The following is an 18,517-nucleotide window of genomic DNA, read 5'->3' as shown; positions in this document are numbered from 1 at the left end:
AAAGAGCCTTGGTGGAGCAGTGGGCTAATGCCTCCTTAAGTAACACCAGCTGCCTGCAATTAGTGCAGGTTCGCATCCCACCAGGCTCAAGGTTGACTCAGCCTTCCATCCTTCCCAGGTAGGTAAAATGAGGACCCAGATTGTGGGGGGCAATTAAGCTGACTTTGTAATAATGCCGCTTGGGGGGGGGAAGCCCTAATAAGCAGGCGTATACATAGAATGAAGGCTATTGCTAAGCACATTGATTTGTGCTTCTTGGATTGTAAACCACCCTGAGTCTTCGGAGAAGGGCGGGACATAAATGGGATTAAAATAAAATAAAAAATATCCAGCAAAAAAGGGTGCACGGGTCGCTGATTTGGGGGCCATGACTGAAAAAGTTAATGAGTTGTGAGAGTCTTCAGTCTTGCACAATTAGTGCTAACCTATGAATAGATATATCAACTAGACTGTAGTAATTCCCTTAATTGCAAGATATGCACTTCATGGATAGATGGCATGTTAGCCCTCTAAGGCGTGCAACACCTCATCACAGACAAAAGGAGTCCCTGTGCAAATATTTGTCTGCAATTTATCTGCAATTTGCAGTCAACATGCTGACCCTCAGATTGTGTGGTATTGGGAGTGTTTATTTATAAGGTGCAAATAAGATTATCAGTGAATATGATAAGTCTTGTTCTATAGGTAGTCCTTGACTTATGACCACAATGGAGCCCAAAATTTCTATTACTAAGTGAGACAGTTGTTAAGTGAATTTTGTCCCATTTTTATGATGTTTCTTGCCATAGTTGTTAAGTGAATCACCGCAGTTGTTAAGTTAGTAATAGGGTTGTTAACTGAATCTGCCTTCCCCATTGATTTTGCTTGTCAGAAGATCGCAAGAGTTGATCACATGACCCCAGGACAGTGCAAGGGGATACTGCAACGGTCCTAAGTGTGAAAAACTATCACAAGTTGCTTTTTTCAGTGCTATTGCAACTTCGAACAGTAGAATAGAATAGAATAGAATAGAATAGAATAGAATAGAATAGAATAGAATAGAATAGAATAGAATAGAATAGAATAGAATAGAATAGAATAGAATAGAATAGAATAGAATAGAATTTCGAAGGGACCTTGGAGGTCTTCTAGTCCAGCGCCCTGCTCAAGCAAAAGAACTTATGCCATTTCAGACAAGTGAATGTCTAGTCTCTTCTTAAAACCCTCCAGTGATAAAGGGCCCACAATTTCTGAAGGCAAGTTGTTCCACTGGTTAATTGTCCTCACTGTTAGGAAGTTTCTCCTTAATTCCAGGTTGCTTCTCTCTTTGATTAATTTCCAACTGTTGTTTCTTGTCCTGCCCTCTGGTGCTTTGGAGAATAATTTGACCCCCTCTTCTTTGTGGCAGCCCCTCAAATACTGGAATATTGCTATCATGTCACCCCTATTTTTTCTTTTCTTTAGATTAGCCAAACCCAACTCCTGCAGCCGTTCTTTGTATGTTCAAGTCTCCAGACCTTTGATCATCTTAGTTGCTGTTCTCTGAACTTTTTCCAGTCTCAACATCTTTTTTGTAGAATGGTGACAAAACTGGTTGCAGTATTCCTGGTATGGTCTCACTAGGGTTTTATAAAACGGTACTAATACTTCATGTGATTTTGATCCTATACCTCTGTTTATACAACCCAGGATTGTATCAGCTTTTTGGGCTGCTGCAGCAACTGCTGGCTCATATTCAAGTGATCATCCACTAGGACTCCAAGGTCCCTCTCACAGTTACTGTTTTTGAGCCAGGTCTCACCTAATCTGTACTTATTATACCTTTGGTTTTTCTAGTCTAAACATAAAACTTTTCTCCACATTAAAATTCATTTTGTTGGATAGGGCCCACTGTTCAAGTTTGTCAAGATCTTTTTGGATCATGAGCTTGTCTTCTTTCCTGACTTCATCTTTGCATGTCCTGGCAGTCTACTGATAATCAGCCTTTGTTATGTCTCCCCCTTTCCTTTTTTTGTACTTGTCCTTTTTGTCTTTCAGTTTGTCTGAGAGATCTTTGTGGAGATCTGCTGGTTTCTTCTTGAATTTCTTGTTTTTCTTTTTCAGTGGTATTGTGCTGGAGTGGGTTTTTATGGTCGCATTTTTCAGAGTTTCCCACACTTCTTGAGTTATTTTCCTCTTTAGGATTTTCATCTTAAATGAACCATTCATCCTAATGAACTGTTGTAAGTTGAGGACTACTTGTATTTTCTTTCTTTCTCCTTGAGAATAGAGGTAGAGGTAATTTTCCAGTGTTCTCTTATGTCTGTTTCTAGTTATCTGCGGCTCATGGTTTGAGCATGTCTGTGGCTGGTGGGAGGCCAAGAAGCGTCACCCAATACTCTTTCTCTTTTATGAAGACATGAAAGAGGTGAGAAGCTTCCCTTTCCTTAACAAAGATACTTGCTGCAAAAAAAAAAAAAGAGCATCATTCAATGATACAGATCAGTCTTTCTCAATGTGGGTCCGTGGGATTTTAAGGTTCTGCAAGAGTTGATGATTAGAAAAATAATAAACTTTGTTTCTTGAACTTTATGCAATAGCAGCATTACCAGGAATGGGAATGCTTATGCACCACAACTTAGCTGCCTGCCTGTCATGTTGTTATTGTTGTAACTGGATGATAAATGTGAATCGTGTAATGAAATTTTCACTTTGTTTTTATTATTTTTATGCAATATTCCCCTGAGGCTTGAAAATAATTTTAATAATTCTTCCTAGCTAAACGTTTGAGAAAGGCCGACAAAGATTTTGGATTAAGATGTTCAAACAAACACGGCAAATCTCCTGCCAGTAACCTTGTCACATTTTTCCTTCCTGTTAACCATTTCAGCTTTTTCCCTAGGATCCAATTCGGGAAATGAGGAAAATAGCCCAGTTCCTGGGATTAGAGATTCAAGAACCAGTTCTGAATCAGATTTTGGAGTGTACCAAGTTTGAGACCATGAAAGGAAACACAATGGCTAATTTGGCTAATGTGTCGCCCTGTCTCATGAACCACACCGTGTCACCCTTCCTCAGAAAAGGTGAGGATGGAAACTAGATTGCAACTGACAAGGGGGCAGATGGGGAGAGTGAACAGAGCAATTAAACTTCAGCCTTTCAAAATGCGGCAGGGAGGGTCTTGGCTAGCAACTCTGGCAGAGACCTGATGTGATAGCATACAGTATGGGAAAGACTTTTGGAGGTTGGACAAAGAGATGCTGCCTAGGGAATGGTCAAAAGAGACAGTATAATCTGCAGCTGGACAGTGGGTAGGGCAAGAGGCTCAGGAGGGACTCATCCTGATATTCTTAAGCTATAAAAGAGATGGCAAGAAGTTGTACTTTCAGACTAGCAAGATTCTGTCAGTGTAGCTTTAAATTATGTAGAATGAGCTTATCTGGTCTTGTTTCATATCTGTCTACTCTACCTGGTAAGGCTGACACCTGGGGAGGCTTTAGTCCCAAATCCATGGTGGGTGTCAAATTTTGGAAAGGCGATCCTTGCAATGTTGAAATGCAACTGAGAGGTGTGGGAAACAAACAGGAAAGGTGAGCTCCTACAAAAAGCAAGTTATCTAAATCCTGCTGGGCTAGAATGGCAGAAAAATAGCAGGGGAGACCTGGCAACTGAGTTTGTTTCTCCCCCCCCCCACCCCCCCTTCCCTCTGCAGGCATTGTTGGTGACTGGAAGGAGCACTTCACAGTGTCTCAAAGTGAGCAGCTGGATGGCATCTGTAGTCAGTTGCTGGCAGGCAGTGGCCTGACTTTCCGCACAGAGTTGTAAAAGCAGCTCTATCTCCTCCACGCAGCCTTCTCAATCAAGCTTGCTTAAATTATTAATCTTCCTTGCATTTGATAAAATAAGCCATGGGTACCACAAATTATAATCCAAGCTTTATTGTGCATGTCTTTAAAAAACTAATTCTTGTTCAAAAACATTTGTCATTGGCAATTCCATTTTCTTTTGCTGAAATTATCTTAATGGGTTGCTTTCTCTCTCTCTCTCTCTCTCTCTCTCTCTCTCTCTCTCTCTCTCTCTCTCTCTCTCTCTCTCTCTCTCTCTCTCTCTCTCTCTCTCTCTCTCTCTCTCTCTTCCTGTACTGTAATATGCTGGAAAAAGGAGGGTTGTCCAGTTTTTAATTTAAAAACATCTCTCTAATTTTTACTTAAATTTTCTTTTCAATTGCTCAAAACAGCTGCTAGTAGAAAAAGCATTTCAAAAGGAAAGTGGGAGGCGAAGAAAAGAAGGCGAAATAACACTTTAAAAATGCAGTCACTTTTCTGAGATATTTTCCTGATATTTCAATCACATAGGGAAGGGCCAAATATGGCTCTCTTTCATATATTTTATGTTTATTTTGAAAGGGACACGGTGGCTCAGTGGGTTAGGACGCTGAGCTTGTCGATCAGAAGATCGGCAGTTTGGCGGGTCAAATCCCGAGTGCCGTGTAGCAGAGTGAGCGCCTGTTACTCGTCCCAGCTTCTGCTAACCTAGCAGTTCGAAAGCACATAAAAATGCAAGTAGAAAAATAGGGACCACTAAGGTGGGAAGGTAACAGCGCTTTGTGCGCCTTTGGCGTCTAGTCATGCCGGCCACATGACCACAGAGACGTCCTTGGACTAGCGCTGGCTCTTTGGCTTTGAAACGGAGATGAGCACCGGCCCCTAGAGTTGGAAATGACTAGCAAGCATGTGCGGGGGAACCTTTACCTTTACCTTTATGTTTATTTTATTTACCATTTTTTATTTTATTTACTATACGTTTGACTGTTTTTAGATTGTTATGGTGTTTTTAGTAGGTGTTATATTTATGTGCTACCCAGAATCATGGTTTTGCGAAATGGAAGGCTTGATAAATATGCTAAATAAACAAACAGGTAATTACACATATATGTGCACACTACTCTCTTACAAACACATGACATACTAGTACATACATTCCTCCAGACGAAGATGATAGATGAGGAGATCCAGTAGCAAAAACCTACTACTGTATTGCTTATAGGAGTTTTGCCCAGCTAAATATGATTGCTGGCTCAGCTTCCTCCATGGAAACTGAAACTGGGAAATATTTCTCTCCCTCCCCCTGACCACATATCTCTTATCCAGCATGCAGCAAGGAAACAAGTCAAACACATTTGTGTCATTTTGCAAGCACAAGGGAATTTATGTGGACTTAAAAAGATAAAGATGTGCATGAATAGAATGTTCCCCTGGTGATTTGCAACTGGCTGACAAATCACACTCAAGTGTTGTTAATGGTACTACACCTACATGAAGGGAAGTAAGCAGTGGGGTACCACAAGGTTCTGTCTTAGGCCCAGTACTCTTCAATATCTTCATAAATTACTTAGATGAGGGAATAGAAGGGGACACTAAGCTGGCAGGAACAGCCAATACCCCAGAAGATAAGCTCAGGGTCCAAGAAGATCTTGACAGACTTGAACAATAGGTCCTATCCAGTGGTGGGATTCAAATATGTAAACAACCGGTTCTCTGTGTGGATGCTGCTTCCAGAAGTCTATTCGGGGCCTGGGCAACAAAAAAATTACCTACTGGTTCTGCCGAACTGGTGAGAACTGGCTGAACCCCACCACTGGTCCTATTCAACAACATGAAATTTAATGTGGAGAAAAACAAGGCTTTACACTTAGGCAGGAAAAACCAAAGTAAAGATTAGGCAATACCTGGCTCAAAAACAATAACTGTGAGAAGGACCTTGAAGTCCTATGAGTTGCTGAGGTTGAGAAACGCTGCTTTAGAGAAATGAGAAAGTTGCGAAATAACATTAATATATAAGAATTCCTCTGCTGGAATAGTGTACAGAGATACCCTGCTATAAATAACAGTGTGAAAGAGCAAATTCACCATCAGATTAAGTAGTCATTTGAATCCCTCCTGGGTTCCAGGCGGTTAAAACAGCCCCACTCTCTCCTTATAAGAAAAGGCAGGCACAGCCTCAGAAAAGGCAGGCACAGCCATACTTCTCAGTGTATTAATGACTGAGCTGTGGAGGTGGTTAGCAGCATCAAGTTTCTGGGTGTGCAGCTAACGAGTACATTCACTTGGTCTCTCAACAGTGAGACACTGGTGAAGCGGGCACAGCAGCGCCTGCATTTTCTGCGTTGCTTGAGAAAAGCACTTCTTCCTTCCCCTGTCCTGACCACTTTGTACAGTGGGACGATCGAGAGCATCCTGTCATACAGCATCACAGTCTGGTTTGGAAGCATCACTGCTTCAGACAGGAAGGCGGTGCAGAGAGTGGTGAGGATGGCCGAAAAGATCATTGGCAGTTCCCTCCCTCCCATCCAGGACATAGCACATAAGCATTGCTTGAGCCGGGTCCGCAAGATTGTCTGGGACAATACACATCCTCTTCACAACCTGCTTTCCTTGTTAAGAGCAGGCAACAGAATTTCATTTTTAATGTGGGCCAGTGTGTTCACAGTAAAAAATGACAATAAAGATTATCTTATCTCATAGATAGTCCTCAACTCATGATCTAAATTGAGCCCAGAATTCCGGTTGTATGTTTTTTACATTTATGAATAGAGGCATCATGTAATCAGACCTAATTTTAGCACATTTCTTGCAGCAGGCACTAAATCAGTTTTCCCTAATGAATGGGTTTTTAGTGGGAACTGGTAGTAAATGCTGGAAATTGGCAAAAGAACAAACAAAAACAAATCGCAATTACAGTAAAAAAAAGGACCCTTCTTTGTTAAAATTTTGCCTTAACTTGCATATTACTGGTCTTTGGCAGGTATCCAGCTTGTTAGCTGGTAGCCAGAAGTGCTGGCACAGATGTTTTTCCAGGAAGCAGTATGTACCCAGAGGAAGTTGGACCTACTCCATTTTCATATAGTACATTCCCCCCCCCCCCCATGGTTTTGGCCCTGCTGCTCTGAAAATGTGGAGAGGGTGAGAGGGTGAGGAATGGGAGTAGCTTTGGATAGTGAGATGGCTGCCATATCAAATTAGTAAATACACAAAATATTGTAAGCATATGTCCAGTGCTGCACCAATTTATTTCTGGGGCATTAAAGCAGCATGTGTCAAGCAGATGTTTGGGAGATTGATACATATATGTTGAAAATGCCACTTGTAGCTTCAGTCCTGGAACATCTAAGTTGTGTGTGGGGGGTAACCGTAATTCATGGTGGTAGGAGAAGAGAAGAGAAAGGAAAAGAGGGAGAGTAACTCCTTTGCTGTTGGTCACGGAGGTCAGAGAACCCACCACAAAAGACCATCGTGATTTTTCCGTTCTGTGGGAGAAAGTGGGACTTCTCAATTCCAGGAAAAAAGGCACCCCAAAGTACAGTGACAAATAAGGTATATGGACTTAAGCTGCATTTCAATAGCTTGTTTCATTGTGTTGAAAGAAAAATCTTCATCAGGGTCCAGTCCAGGCCAGGAATAAACAAAATTGAGACTTCTTTAGAAAGAAGATTGTAGTTTATTGAACAACAGAGCCAGACAGAAATTTGCCTCTGGGAAAGCTGACCACGTGTTGCTGGGAGTGGTAGGTTTTTATACCTTCTCGGGCTTTCGTATTTGGAGTTGTTCCTGTGGCATGAACGACCTGAGTTTCAGTGTGCCCTTTCTGATGGTGGTGGGTTAATCCTATTATACCCTAAAGGTCATATCCTGCTTCCATGTGGCTGTGGCTGATGGCTATCTCCTGTGTTGGATTTTTTTGGCTAAGGGGTTGCTGGTTCTAGGCATCTTTGTCTTTCTAATCCCATCAGCTCTAAGCTCCCTGGCTCCAATCATTCTGAAAGGATTATCAAATCTGCATTTCTACAGACCTGATTTCTGCTTGGGGCAGAGAGACTTGGGTTTGCTTTCCTTTGGGGAAATGCATTTAATATCCCCCCCAAATATTTCCTTCTCTAGGAGGGTGGGTGGGTGCTGACTTTCAACAATAATGATCTGGTCAGGGAGACTTGATAAACAACTTTTAAAGTGTTAATGCAAAAAGGGGAAGGCACTAATAGAGGCAGCAGAAAAAAGATCCCTGTAGTGGCTCCAAAAAGGGGGAGCTTCCAACCCATGGAGATCTAAAACCAGGGCAAAAGTTCTGTTAGATCAGGGATGTCAAACTCAATTTCATTGAGGGCCTCATCAGCATTGCCATTACTGTTGTGTTCGGATCGACGACACGCACAGCGAGGTATTGCAGCAGTGATGTTTATTGATACACGTGGAGCCGACTGGGGATCCCCGTCCGGGTGGCTCAATATATGTCCAGCAGCCGCTGGACGCTAGCCAACCCCCGGCCAGGAATCTCCCGCCAAAGAAGCAACACCCAACCCAGGGTCGTGGATTTCCCGCCGGTGGGAAACCACTCCCCTACTAATCTACCTATTCAACAATTACCTTCAGGGGACCGGGTGAGTGTGGCCAGGGTGGGAGCAGCCTACTGGGTGGGCGTGGCTGGAATTCGTGTGGCCTACTGGGTGGGCATGACCAGCTCTACATCATTCGCGTCAAGGGTACCTATGGGGGCCTGGGCAGGAGTGGGACAGATGTGAGGGTCTCTGGCAGACAGAGATGGTACCGGGGCAAGTGCCAAGGCACGGTCCACTGGAGGAGCCTCACTGTTCCTCTCAGGCCATGCGGGGGGGGGGGGGGGGCTGGATGGTGGCACGGAGATCAAATGCCCAGCCCAATCCTCAAACACCCATGGCACTAAGCCCAGCCCCACTTACCCAAGTGGGTGCCCAGCTGCACTTACCTCCTCCTCAAGGCTGCTTCTGCTATGCTTGTTCTCCTTAGCCAGGTTGCTCATGATGGGTACGAGAGCAAAGTCAAGAGGGAGAGCCACTCCCTCTCCATGTGAGGAGACCTGGCTTTGTATCCAAAGCTTCCTTAGCAATAGGACGGGAGACCCCAGGAGGAGGGGGCAAGGGGATGGTGAAAGGGCAGCAGGGAAGGACTAAAGCAGGACTTCCCTCAGACCCTCCCTCTCCTTCCTTCCTTTTTTCCTTTTTTCCTTCCTTCCTTCCTTCCTTCCTTCCTTCCTTCCTTCCTTCCTTCCTTCCTTCCTTCCTTCCTTCCTTCGAGTGGTGGGAAAATATTTGAGATGAGGGAGGGAGAAAAACAGGCAAGAAACACAGCTGGAGAAGTGTCATCCTTCATGAGGAATGAAGAAATGCACCATCACCTGGAAGTGGCCAGGACATGGCACTCGCCTACTTCACATATCCGGCTTGGTGGGCTCTGGGGGAGGGGATGCCATGAGCAGCATGAGAGTCGACGTTACCTGCACAGTGCTGCCCAGCCCCCAGCCTGCCTGGTTTTGGCAGGCAGCGGGGTGCTCTCCTCACAGTGCAGAGAGGCTGAGCCGGGTGGCGTGAATCTGAACAAAAGTGCAATGCTGCCCCGTCCCTAGCCTGCCCGAAGTAGGCAGGGCCATGTGCTTGCCACTTCCAAGCAATGGTGCATTTCTTCATTCCTCACAAAGGGTGATACCTCCCCAGTGTGCGCCCAGGGGGCGGGATTGACACGGCAGGGGCTGGTCCCTTGATGTGTCCAGATGGCCTTGTGGAGCTAAGACTGAATGTGTTTCAGCATAGATGGCCACCACAAAATTGTACATTGGCTCCCGGCCAGCCTGGGCCAGGGCTAAGGCAGCAGGGGCCGTTTCCTCACTGTCTCCAGGATGGGTTCGCGGGCCACATGAAGCCACTTTGTGGGCTGCATCTGGCTCCCGAGCCTTGTGTTTGACATGTCTGTGTTAGATGGAAAATAAATTTATAATGTCCAATATTCTGTGCCAATTCTTTTAAATGTTTGGTGTTACTTTGAGCTTCCAGTCAGGTCTGCACATGCCTCCAAAATTCTTCACAGCCATGTTTATCTTCAGTACATAACCACTGGCTGCCCATTTTCAAGGGTTGTTTCCTGCCTTAGCTCTTAGTTTAGTGCATCCAGGTTATTGTGATTTCTAATTAATATTGGACAGTGTGCAAGCCAGGCTATTAATATTTCTTAAATTGCACACAGTGAGCCCTAGGACTCCAACTCTGTGTTCACCAGTGCAACATATTCAGGGCTTGGGTTTGGAGATCTCTTTCCTGCTACCTCCTCAGTGAGGGCATATGAATTGTAAATTGGATGAGGGGATTTGGTTCCCTCCCCCTTGGAATTTGTTGGAAGGTATGCATGCAAAGGCCTTAGTGCCACAAAGCAAGAACCAGCCTGGGGAGCTTTACTGAAGGTAGGTGAAGGGGATAGTCTCAGTGTGATTCTGAATGGTGTGTGTGTGTGTGTGTGTGTGTGTGTGTGTGTGTGCAGCTACTTCTACAAGACATGCAATACAAATGTTCTGGACAAATTTTCCTCCCACCAGACAGAAGTCCAAGGTATTCAGTGCTTGCTGTGCCAACCATTCCCAAATGCCATCCCTCCATGAATTCATATAGCTACTTAATTACAAGGTAAATGAGGCAAGAAAGAAAACCTTACAATGAGTTTCCGCCCTCCCCCCATAGTTTTTCCAGCTATCTTCTGAGGATTCATGAGGGGGCCAATGTATCCAGGAGTCCATTCCTTTCTCTGCAGCTTTCACAGGCATCTGGGTGATGTAGGGCTTGGGAAGATATGTTACACTCTGGCTGCATGGATGGCTGGATTCAAACCCAATTCTCTGGCTCAAATTAATGGAGGGTGTCCTCTGGAGGCAGCATCTGGATTAGTGTGCTCTGCTTCCAAGGGTTGTGTAGGGCTGAAAGATATGAAAACAGGGTCCCTTCTCCCCTTTGCGGGTCACTCTCCCAGGAGACGCAAAGGCATGGAGAACAGAGGATTTACTACCCCATGGGCAGGGTCTGGTAAACCCATCCACAGGGGTCTGCTACCGGTAAGATGGAGGCTTACCCAGTCTCAATCCATTGGAGAGATTGCTTTAGAAAGAAGTGGTGGGTTTCAAATAATTTAACAACCGGTTCTCTGCCTCACCTTCCCTCTGCTTTGATCAGGGTGGGCTTCTCAGGGGGTCAGCTAGGGTGGGGGCAGGAGGTCCCAGCAGAGTGGGGGCAGGAGGGTATGGTTGGGGGGCTGCAGAACTCTCGGACTGTGGTGGGTGGGGGGGTCAGCAGGTCCTGGCTGGGAGAAGGCGAGGGGGTCTGGCTAGGGTGGGTGGGAGGGCCAGGACACCTCTGCAGAGGAAAGTCCCCCCCCCCACTGGCTGAGTCTCATCCACACTGTGGTCACGTAAGATTGCATAGAATGGGCATGTCAGGGGGCTGGAGTGGGGGTGGCTGGCAGGGGGGATCAGAGCCGCTGCCATCTCCTTTCCACAGCACAGCCCCATCAGCATGGGCAGAGATGGCTCCGGGATGCCCAGAAGGGACCCCTTGCCTGGCCCAGGCCTTGTCTGCTCAGTGGCTCTGACGGGGGTTGCAGCTGCTGCTGCTCCTGCTGTGCTGAGCCCCTCGACTGACTACTCATGCAGGGAAGCAGGAGGAAATGGAGGGGCAGACAGAGGTCTAGAGCCACCTCGGCTGCCCACTGGCCACAGCCGGCTCTGCCTCAAGAGCCCAACAAGGCAGCAGATCTCACGCACCGGCTGCCCAGCCTCATGGGACAGCGGTGCCTGGACAATGGCAGGGCTGGGCAGAAGGAGGTGGTGGTGATGGTGGTGGTGGCGGCAATCCCTATATTGCCAGGCCCAGCTGGCAGCAGCTCTGGAAGCAAAGCTGTGCCACCCATCCTTGCACTGGTGGGGGCGGCGTCGGGGGAAGGCAGACTCTGACACACACACACACACACCCTCACCTCTGCCACTCCACATCAACCTGCGCATATCCTCAGCCCCTCACCACCATCTCCCTTCCACAGCACAGCATCTGCTGGGGCTGCTGCTGGCCAGGCCTGGCAATGCAGGGATTGCCTCCTCCTCCTCCTCCTCCTCCTCCTCCTCCTCCTCCTCCTCCTCCTCCTCCTCCTCCTCCTCCTCTTCCTCCTCCTCCTCCTCCTCCTCTTCCTCCTGCTCAGCCTGTGTGTTGCCCAGGCTCTGCTGCCCCATGAGGCTGGGCAGCCAGTGCGTGACATCCGCTGCCTCGTCAGGCTCCTGAGGTGGGGCTGGCTGTGGCCAGTGGGCAGCCGAGGTGGCTCCAGACCCCTGGCCACCTGCTTCTCTGCATGACTAGCCGGTTGAGGGGCTCAAAGCAGCAGGAACAGCAGCAGCAGCTGCCCCCATCAGAGCTACTGAGTGGATGGGGCCCGGGATGGGCAAGGGCCCCTTCCGACCATCCTGGGGCCATCTCTGCCCACAACGATGGGGCTCCATGGCTGGTTCTCCATGATGCAGGTCAGCGCCTCTTAGGTTTTTGATTACAAGTGGTACCTTCCTCGACCATACAGTCTTCCTGAAAGCTATCAGTTCTAACTCTGGTCACGGTCAGTTGGAGAAAAAAATAATAAGTCGCCATTTGATACCTGGCTTCTTCCTATGGAACCAAAGTTAGAGGGTGGGTGGCTGAAGAGAGGGACGGTCGGGATTCTGCCTGCTTTATTACAGGGCAGGCTATTAACTAGCAACCCGCTCCATTTTGTTTAAAAAAAACCCTCTTTTAAATTTTTTTTAATGAGATGGAGCGGGCTGCCTGTTAATAGACTGCTGCACAATAAAGCAGGCAGAACCGCAACTGTCCCCCTCTTCAACCTGTTGTCTGCTAACTCGCTAACATGGCCGGATGTATCCCGACACGGCTGGTTTCTCTTCCCTCCCCCGGGTCCCGGTCTTCCTGGCCTCACATGGTCTCTTTTTCCTGGGTATGACCCACTGTAGCACCTCCTCAGCTGTCGGCCATGCATCCAGCTCAAAGGCAGCTTCTCTGAACTGTTGGTGGTGGGCGAGGTGAGGCTGCTTTTTGTCTTCTCCTCTGGATGGCTTTGGCAGACCCCCCCCTCACCTGCCCACCCACTCTTTTCTCTTTACTCCCCTTCCGAGCCCTCTTTGCAGATCTGCCCACACAGCCACTGAAGTGGCAGGTGGAGTGCAGGAGATGGAAAGCATTTCTCCGCCACCACAGATCTGAAGAGCTTGCCCCACCCACCACCGCCCAGATGCCCTCACTTCCCAAACCATTTCTTTTCTAACCATCTTTCCAGCTCCTCTGTCACTTCCTCTGCCACCGTATGCAGTCCCAGGCAGGAAAAATCAAATGCACAGGTATAGTATAGGTCACAGGTCTGCAACCCGCGGCTCCGGAGCCGCCTGCGGCTCCCAGTCCTCTGCCATGTGCAGTCCAAAAAAAAAAAAAAGTGGGACTAAAAAATTTCAACCAATCAATTCAAATATGCAGGGTAGGTGCATATTTCGCCTTGGCTCCACTCTTCAGTCAAACCCTGTTCTGCGCATGTGCGCATGTACGCGCATGCGCACACATTTTTTTGCGGCTCCCAGTTTTTCCTTTTGTGAGGGAACCGGTTCCGAGTGGCTCTTTCACTGTTTCAGGTTGCTGACCCCTGGTATAGGTGGTACCTTGCTCGATAGTAGTAACTGTGAGAGGGATCTAGGAGTCCTAGTGGACAATCACTTAAATATGAGCCAGCAGTGTGCTGCAGCTGCCAAAAAAGCCAACGCAGTGCTAGGCTGCATTAACAGAGGGATAGAATCAAGATCACGTGAAGTACTAATACCACTTTACAATGCCTTGGTAAGGCCACACCTGGAATACTGCATCCAGTTTTGGCCACCATGATGTAAAAAAGATGTTGAGATTCTAGAAAGGGTACAGAGAAGATCAACAAAAATGATTGGGGGACTGGAGGCTAAAACATATAGGGAACAGTTGCTGGAATTGGGTATGTGTAGTTTAATGAAGAGAAGGGTGAGGGGTGACATGATAGCGGTGTTCCAATATCTCAGGGGCTGCCACAAAGAAGAGGGAGCCAAGCTATTCTCCCAAGCACCTGAAAGCAGGACAAGAAGCAACGGATGGAAACTAGTCAAGGAGAGAAGCAACCTAGAACTAAGGAGAAACTTCCTGACAGTTAGAACAATAAACCAGTGGAACAACCTGCCTCCAGAAGTGGTGAATGCTGCAACACTGGAAGTTTTTAAGAGGAGACTGGCCAGCCACTTGTCTGAAATGGTACAGGGTTTCCTGCCTGAGCAGTGGGTTGGACTAGATGACCTCCAAGGTCCCTTCCAACATTATTATTATTATAAAAGAAGTTTCTGATACTAAAAAAAAAGTTCAATCAATTCCAACTTCTTATAAAAAAATATCTCATGAACTGATGAACGACTGCATTGGAGCTGGAAAGAAGTTGTCGCACGGGTCCGATCACGGGTGGGAAGGGGGGCGCGTTTCTGTCACGCATTAACCGGTTCTCTGAACTCAAAAGAAATTAGCTACCGATTCTCCAGAACCAGCGTGAACCGGCTGAATCCTACTTCTAGGGATCTCTGTCTTTCTAATCCCATCAGCTCAAAGCTTCCTGGCTCCAATCATTCTGAAAGGATTATCAAATCTGCATTTCTACAGACCTGGTTTCTGCTTGGGGCAGAGAGACTTGGGCTTGCTTTCCTTTGGGGAAATATAATATTCTGTCCTTTTTAATATCCCCCACCCCAAATATTTCCTTCTCTATGAGAGTGGGTGGGTGTTGACTTCCAACAATTGAACACATGCAAATGACACAGGCAGGTATTAATAACATTATTCTCAAGCCTTACAGCTCAGTGCGGAAGACCAGGCTACTGCCTGCTAATAACCGGGAACAGATTTCATCGATCTTTTCATTTTGAGCCACAGTAAGATGCTCCTTCCAGCCTCCTACGATGCCTATAGGTGGGAAACAATCCAAGAAAACAAAATCAGCGAATCCTGTTTCCTGAGCTCTTTTACGACTATTTTTTTTACTTCAGCAATGGAGTGCATCCTTCTTTCTTTCAGAGGGTCCCTACAGTTAGACCAACCGGTCCCCAGAGAGATTGAATATGAGGGGAGGAGGATTACAAATAGAACACCGGATCTGCGTGTGAATACAGATTGTCAATGAAATACAGGTAGTCCTCAATTTCTTTCAGAAATGGAGCCTGCCCTTTAAGGTCACAAGTTTTGATGGCAGTAACATAGGTCAGTCATGTGACTGACCCAATTTTACTATCTTTTTTGCAGCAATCATTAAGTAGCCATAGTAGTCGTAAAACAAATGCGATGGTCATTAAGCGAACACCGCAGTCCTTAAGTGTACCAGTGGTTTGTGATGGGTATGGTTTCGCCAACAAGCAGAAATAAATACCAGTTTGGGGCAAAATGTTGTAAAGTGTCCATGTGACCATGGAAAGCTTAAATGACCATAATTGTGGCCTGCTTGCCCACCTGAAGTTCAGTCATGTGAGGAGGGGGGACTCCTGACCATCATGTCAGAAGAATAATTTGGGGTTCCAATTTGAGTCGGGGCTGCACAAGAATAAATAAAAATGAGATCCAGACAGTTGCAAGGAAAGAAGAAATATTTATTCCTAAATGCAAAACAGTTTGCATTTAGGGGCAGGCTGCAAAGAAATGGTGTATAGCAGAAGATTTTTATAGGGGGACCGTGTCCGGAGTGTTACATGCTGATTGTAGGGTGACACTTGAGAGGTGCATCTCTGTGGGGATGTGTATATGGGTGTGTTTATTCTTATGAATATGCAGTTCCCCTGGGAGACATTATTTAATTAACTCTGTGTTTGCAGACCTTAGCTTTTTGATATGTGGACTAGGTCTGGGTAACTTATTTTGGAGTTTGAGGAAGTTTGTTAATTTATTAATGTGGAGACACTGATTTTTAGACCATTGTGGATTCTTTTAATAGAATAGAATTGAATAATAGTTGAAAGGGACCTTGGAGGTCACCTAGTCCAACCCCCTGCTCAGGCAGGAAACCCTACACCATTTCAGACAAATTGTTGTCCAATCTCTTCTTAAAAACATCCAGTGTTGGAGCACCCACAACTTCTGGAGGCAGGTTGTTCCACTGATTAATTGTTGTAACTGCAGGAAATTTCTCCTTAGTTCTAGGTTTTTTCTCTCCTTGATTAGTTTCCATCCATTGCTTCTTATCCTGCCTTCAAGTGCTTTGGAGAATAGCTTGACTCTCTCTTCTTTGTGGCAACCCCTGACATATTGGAACACTGCTATTATGTCACCCTTAGTCCTTCTCTTCATTAAACTACACATACCCAATTCCAGCAACTGTTCTTTATATGTTTTAGTCTCCCGTCCCCTGATCATCTTTGTTGCTCTTCTCTGCACTCTTTCTAGAGTCTCAACTAATATTTTAAGGGAAGATGGAAACAGTATATAGAATAAAATATATTTGGATATAAAACTTCTAACAATCAGAACTTCGAATCTGGGTCATAAGTAACCCCAGGTAGGTCCATCATAACTTTGAACAGTCACTAAGCGATTGTTCCTAAGTGAGAGACTACCTGCATTGAGAAGGTTCAGGGTAAAGCCATTCTGAATCCTGCCTCTAAAATGTCTTCCCATGTAACTGCAACTGAATGCTAGTGCAGTGGTTCTCAATCCTTTCTTCACCACAGACCCGCTTTAAATACCCTTTGTGGCCACGGACTGCCAAGTCTTAACTCAAGATTTAAGTCATAACATTTCTTCAAGCCTTTGAAGACCCCCTGTGATGACATCATAGTCCCCCAGCAGACCTGTGGATCACAAGTTGAGCGAAATGTTTTCAAAGAAAAACCAAGAAAGTCCAGTTGCCTTTTGAAAAGCACTTTTGGAACTTGCCTCCAGGAGTTGTGGGTGCTCCATCCCTGCAGGGGTTTAAGACAAGATTGGACAGCCATTTTTCTGAAATGATATTGTAGGGGCTCATGTGTGAGCCGAGGTTGGACTTGAAGACCTCAAGGATCCCTTCGAACTCTGTTACTGTATGCTGTCAACTCATATCCTAGCTACCGTCTCAGAACAAAAGATTCAACTTTTTAACTTTCTTTTCTAAAAAAAAATATCACAAACTGTGACTGCCATCTAATGGACTAAGTAGAAAAAACCTCTTGCACGTACAATAGATTTCTGATTTGAAACTCTCCTGCTTTATATATGATCCACATCCATTCTTCCCAACTATTTGGCACCTTTTCCTCCTATCTATGGCTGCATCCTTTGTGGTTGAAACAACACTACCAGTAAAATATATAATGAAAAATCCTGTCAACCATGTACAACCAGTTGTTTCATCCCTGCTAATTCATGTATGCTGATAAATAATTAAAAATGAAGATACGCCCTAAAAATGCATCTACTGGCATTTTTTAATAGATCAAGTTATTCACTGCCAATTTCTGTTCTGGACTGTTCTATCCTGAAATGTCTAGATTTGCAAACTGGACAACTTAGAGTGTTCCTTCGCAACTCTTCTGAAGTTGATGCTTGTGCTTTGCATTTGTTTTGTTTTTTGCCACTATTCCTGAGTACTTCAGCAGCCCCTCCTATTAACATTCAGCTTCACTTCTGTTCCTCACCTTTTCTTATGAAGGGCGACAAGTCTTGGTTCATCACGAAGGCAGGCAAAGTGCAGTAATTGGCCATGGAGTTGGCTTTCATCGTCTCAAATTTTGTATGTTCAGCGACCTCCTTCAGAACTGGTTCCGGGAGTTTGAAGTCGAGGAATTGAGCGACCTTCTGGATTTCTCTGGCCGGATCCTAGGACAAATATGGAGAGAATTCTTGCTATGTTTTGATGCTTTCTTGACTGAAATGGTTAGAAAATGGAGCTTGCTCTTTTCTCAGTTAGTGAAAAAAGTAAGGTTCTACATTTAGGCAGGAAAAATCAAATGCACAGGTATAGTATAGGTGGTAACTTGCTCAATAGTAGTAACTGTGAGAGAGATCTCAGAGTCCTAGTGGACAATCACTTCAATATGAGTCAGCAGTGTGCTGCAGCTGCCAAAAAAGCCAACACAGTGCTAGGCTGCATTAACAGAGGAATAGAATCAAGATCACGTGAAGTACTAATACCACTTTACAATGCCTTGGTAAGGCCACACTTGGAATACTGCATCCAGTTTTGGTCACCACGATGTAAAAAAGATGTTGAGACTCTAGAAAGAGTACAGAGAAGAGCAACAAAGATGATTAGAGGTCTGGAAACTAAAACATATAAGGAATGGTTGCTGGAATTGGGTATGTCTAGTTTAATGAAGAGAAGGGCGAGGGGTGACATGATAGCAGTGTTCCAATATCTCAGGGGCTGCCACAAAGAAGAGGGAGCCAAGCTATTCTCCAAAGCGCCTGAAGGCAGGACAAGAAGCAACAGATGGAAACTAGTCAAGGAGAGAAGCAACCTAGAACTAAGGAGAAACTTCCTGACAGTTAGAACAACTAACCAGTGGAACAACCTGGTTATCTATGTTTGCCTATATTATACCATCTACTGCAGCAGCCTCCAACATTTTGGGCAACAGGGACCGGTTCAGTGGAAAGAGCTTGTTCCGTGGACCGGAGGGGACATGGTTTCGTGTGTTGCCTGCATCCCATGGATGGGGC

General features: G+C 45.8%; 1 protein-coding gene across 1 annotated transcript in view; it reads right to left on the bottom strand.

Moving 5' to 3' along the window:
* LOC310649146 (uncharacterized protein) overlaps nucleotides 1-18,517 on the bottom strand; it is a gene marked incomplete at both ends in the record, with an annotated part of 35,890 nt that overhangs the window by 8,201 nt on the left and 9,172 nt on the right. The window contains 2 exon segments of the mRNA XM_083377434.1: nucleotides 14,692-14,800; nucleotides 17,494-17,674. Coding sequence (XP_083233560.1) covers nucleotides 14,692-14,800; nucleotides 17,494-17,674 — 290 coding nt within the window.

Source organism: Vipera ursinii (genome assembly GCF_947247035.1).
Source record: "Vipera ursinii genome assembly, chromosome: Z".
Lineage (NCBI taxonomy): Eukaryota > Metazoa > Chordata > Lepidosauria > Squamata > Viperidae > Vipera > Vipera ursinii.
The sequence above is the reverse complement of the archived record's forward strand: the minus strand, read 5'-3'. Positions and strand labels throughout refer to the sequence as shown.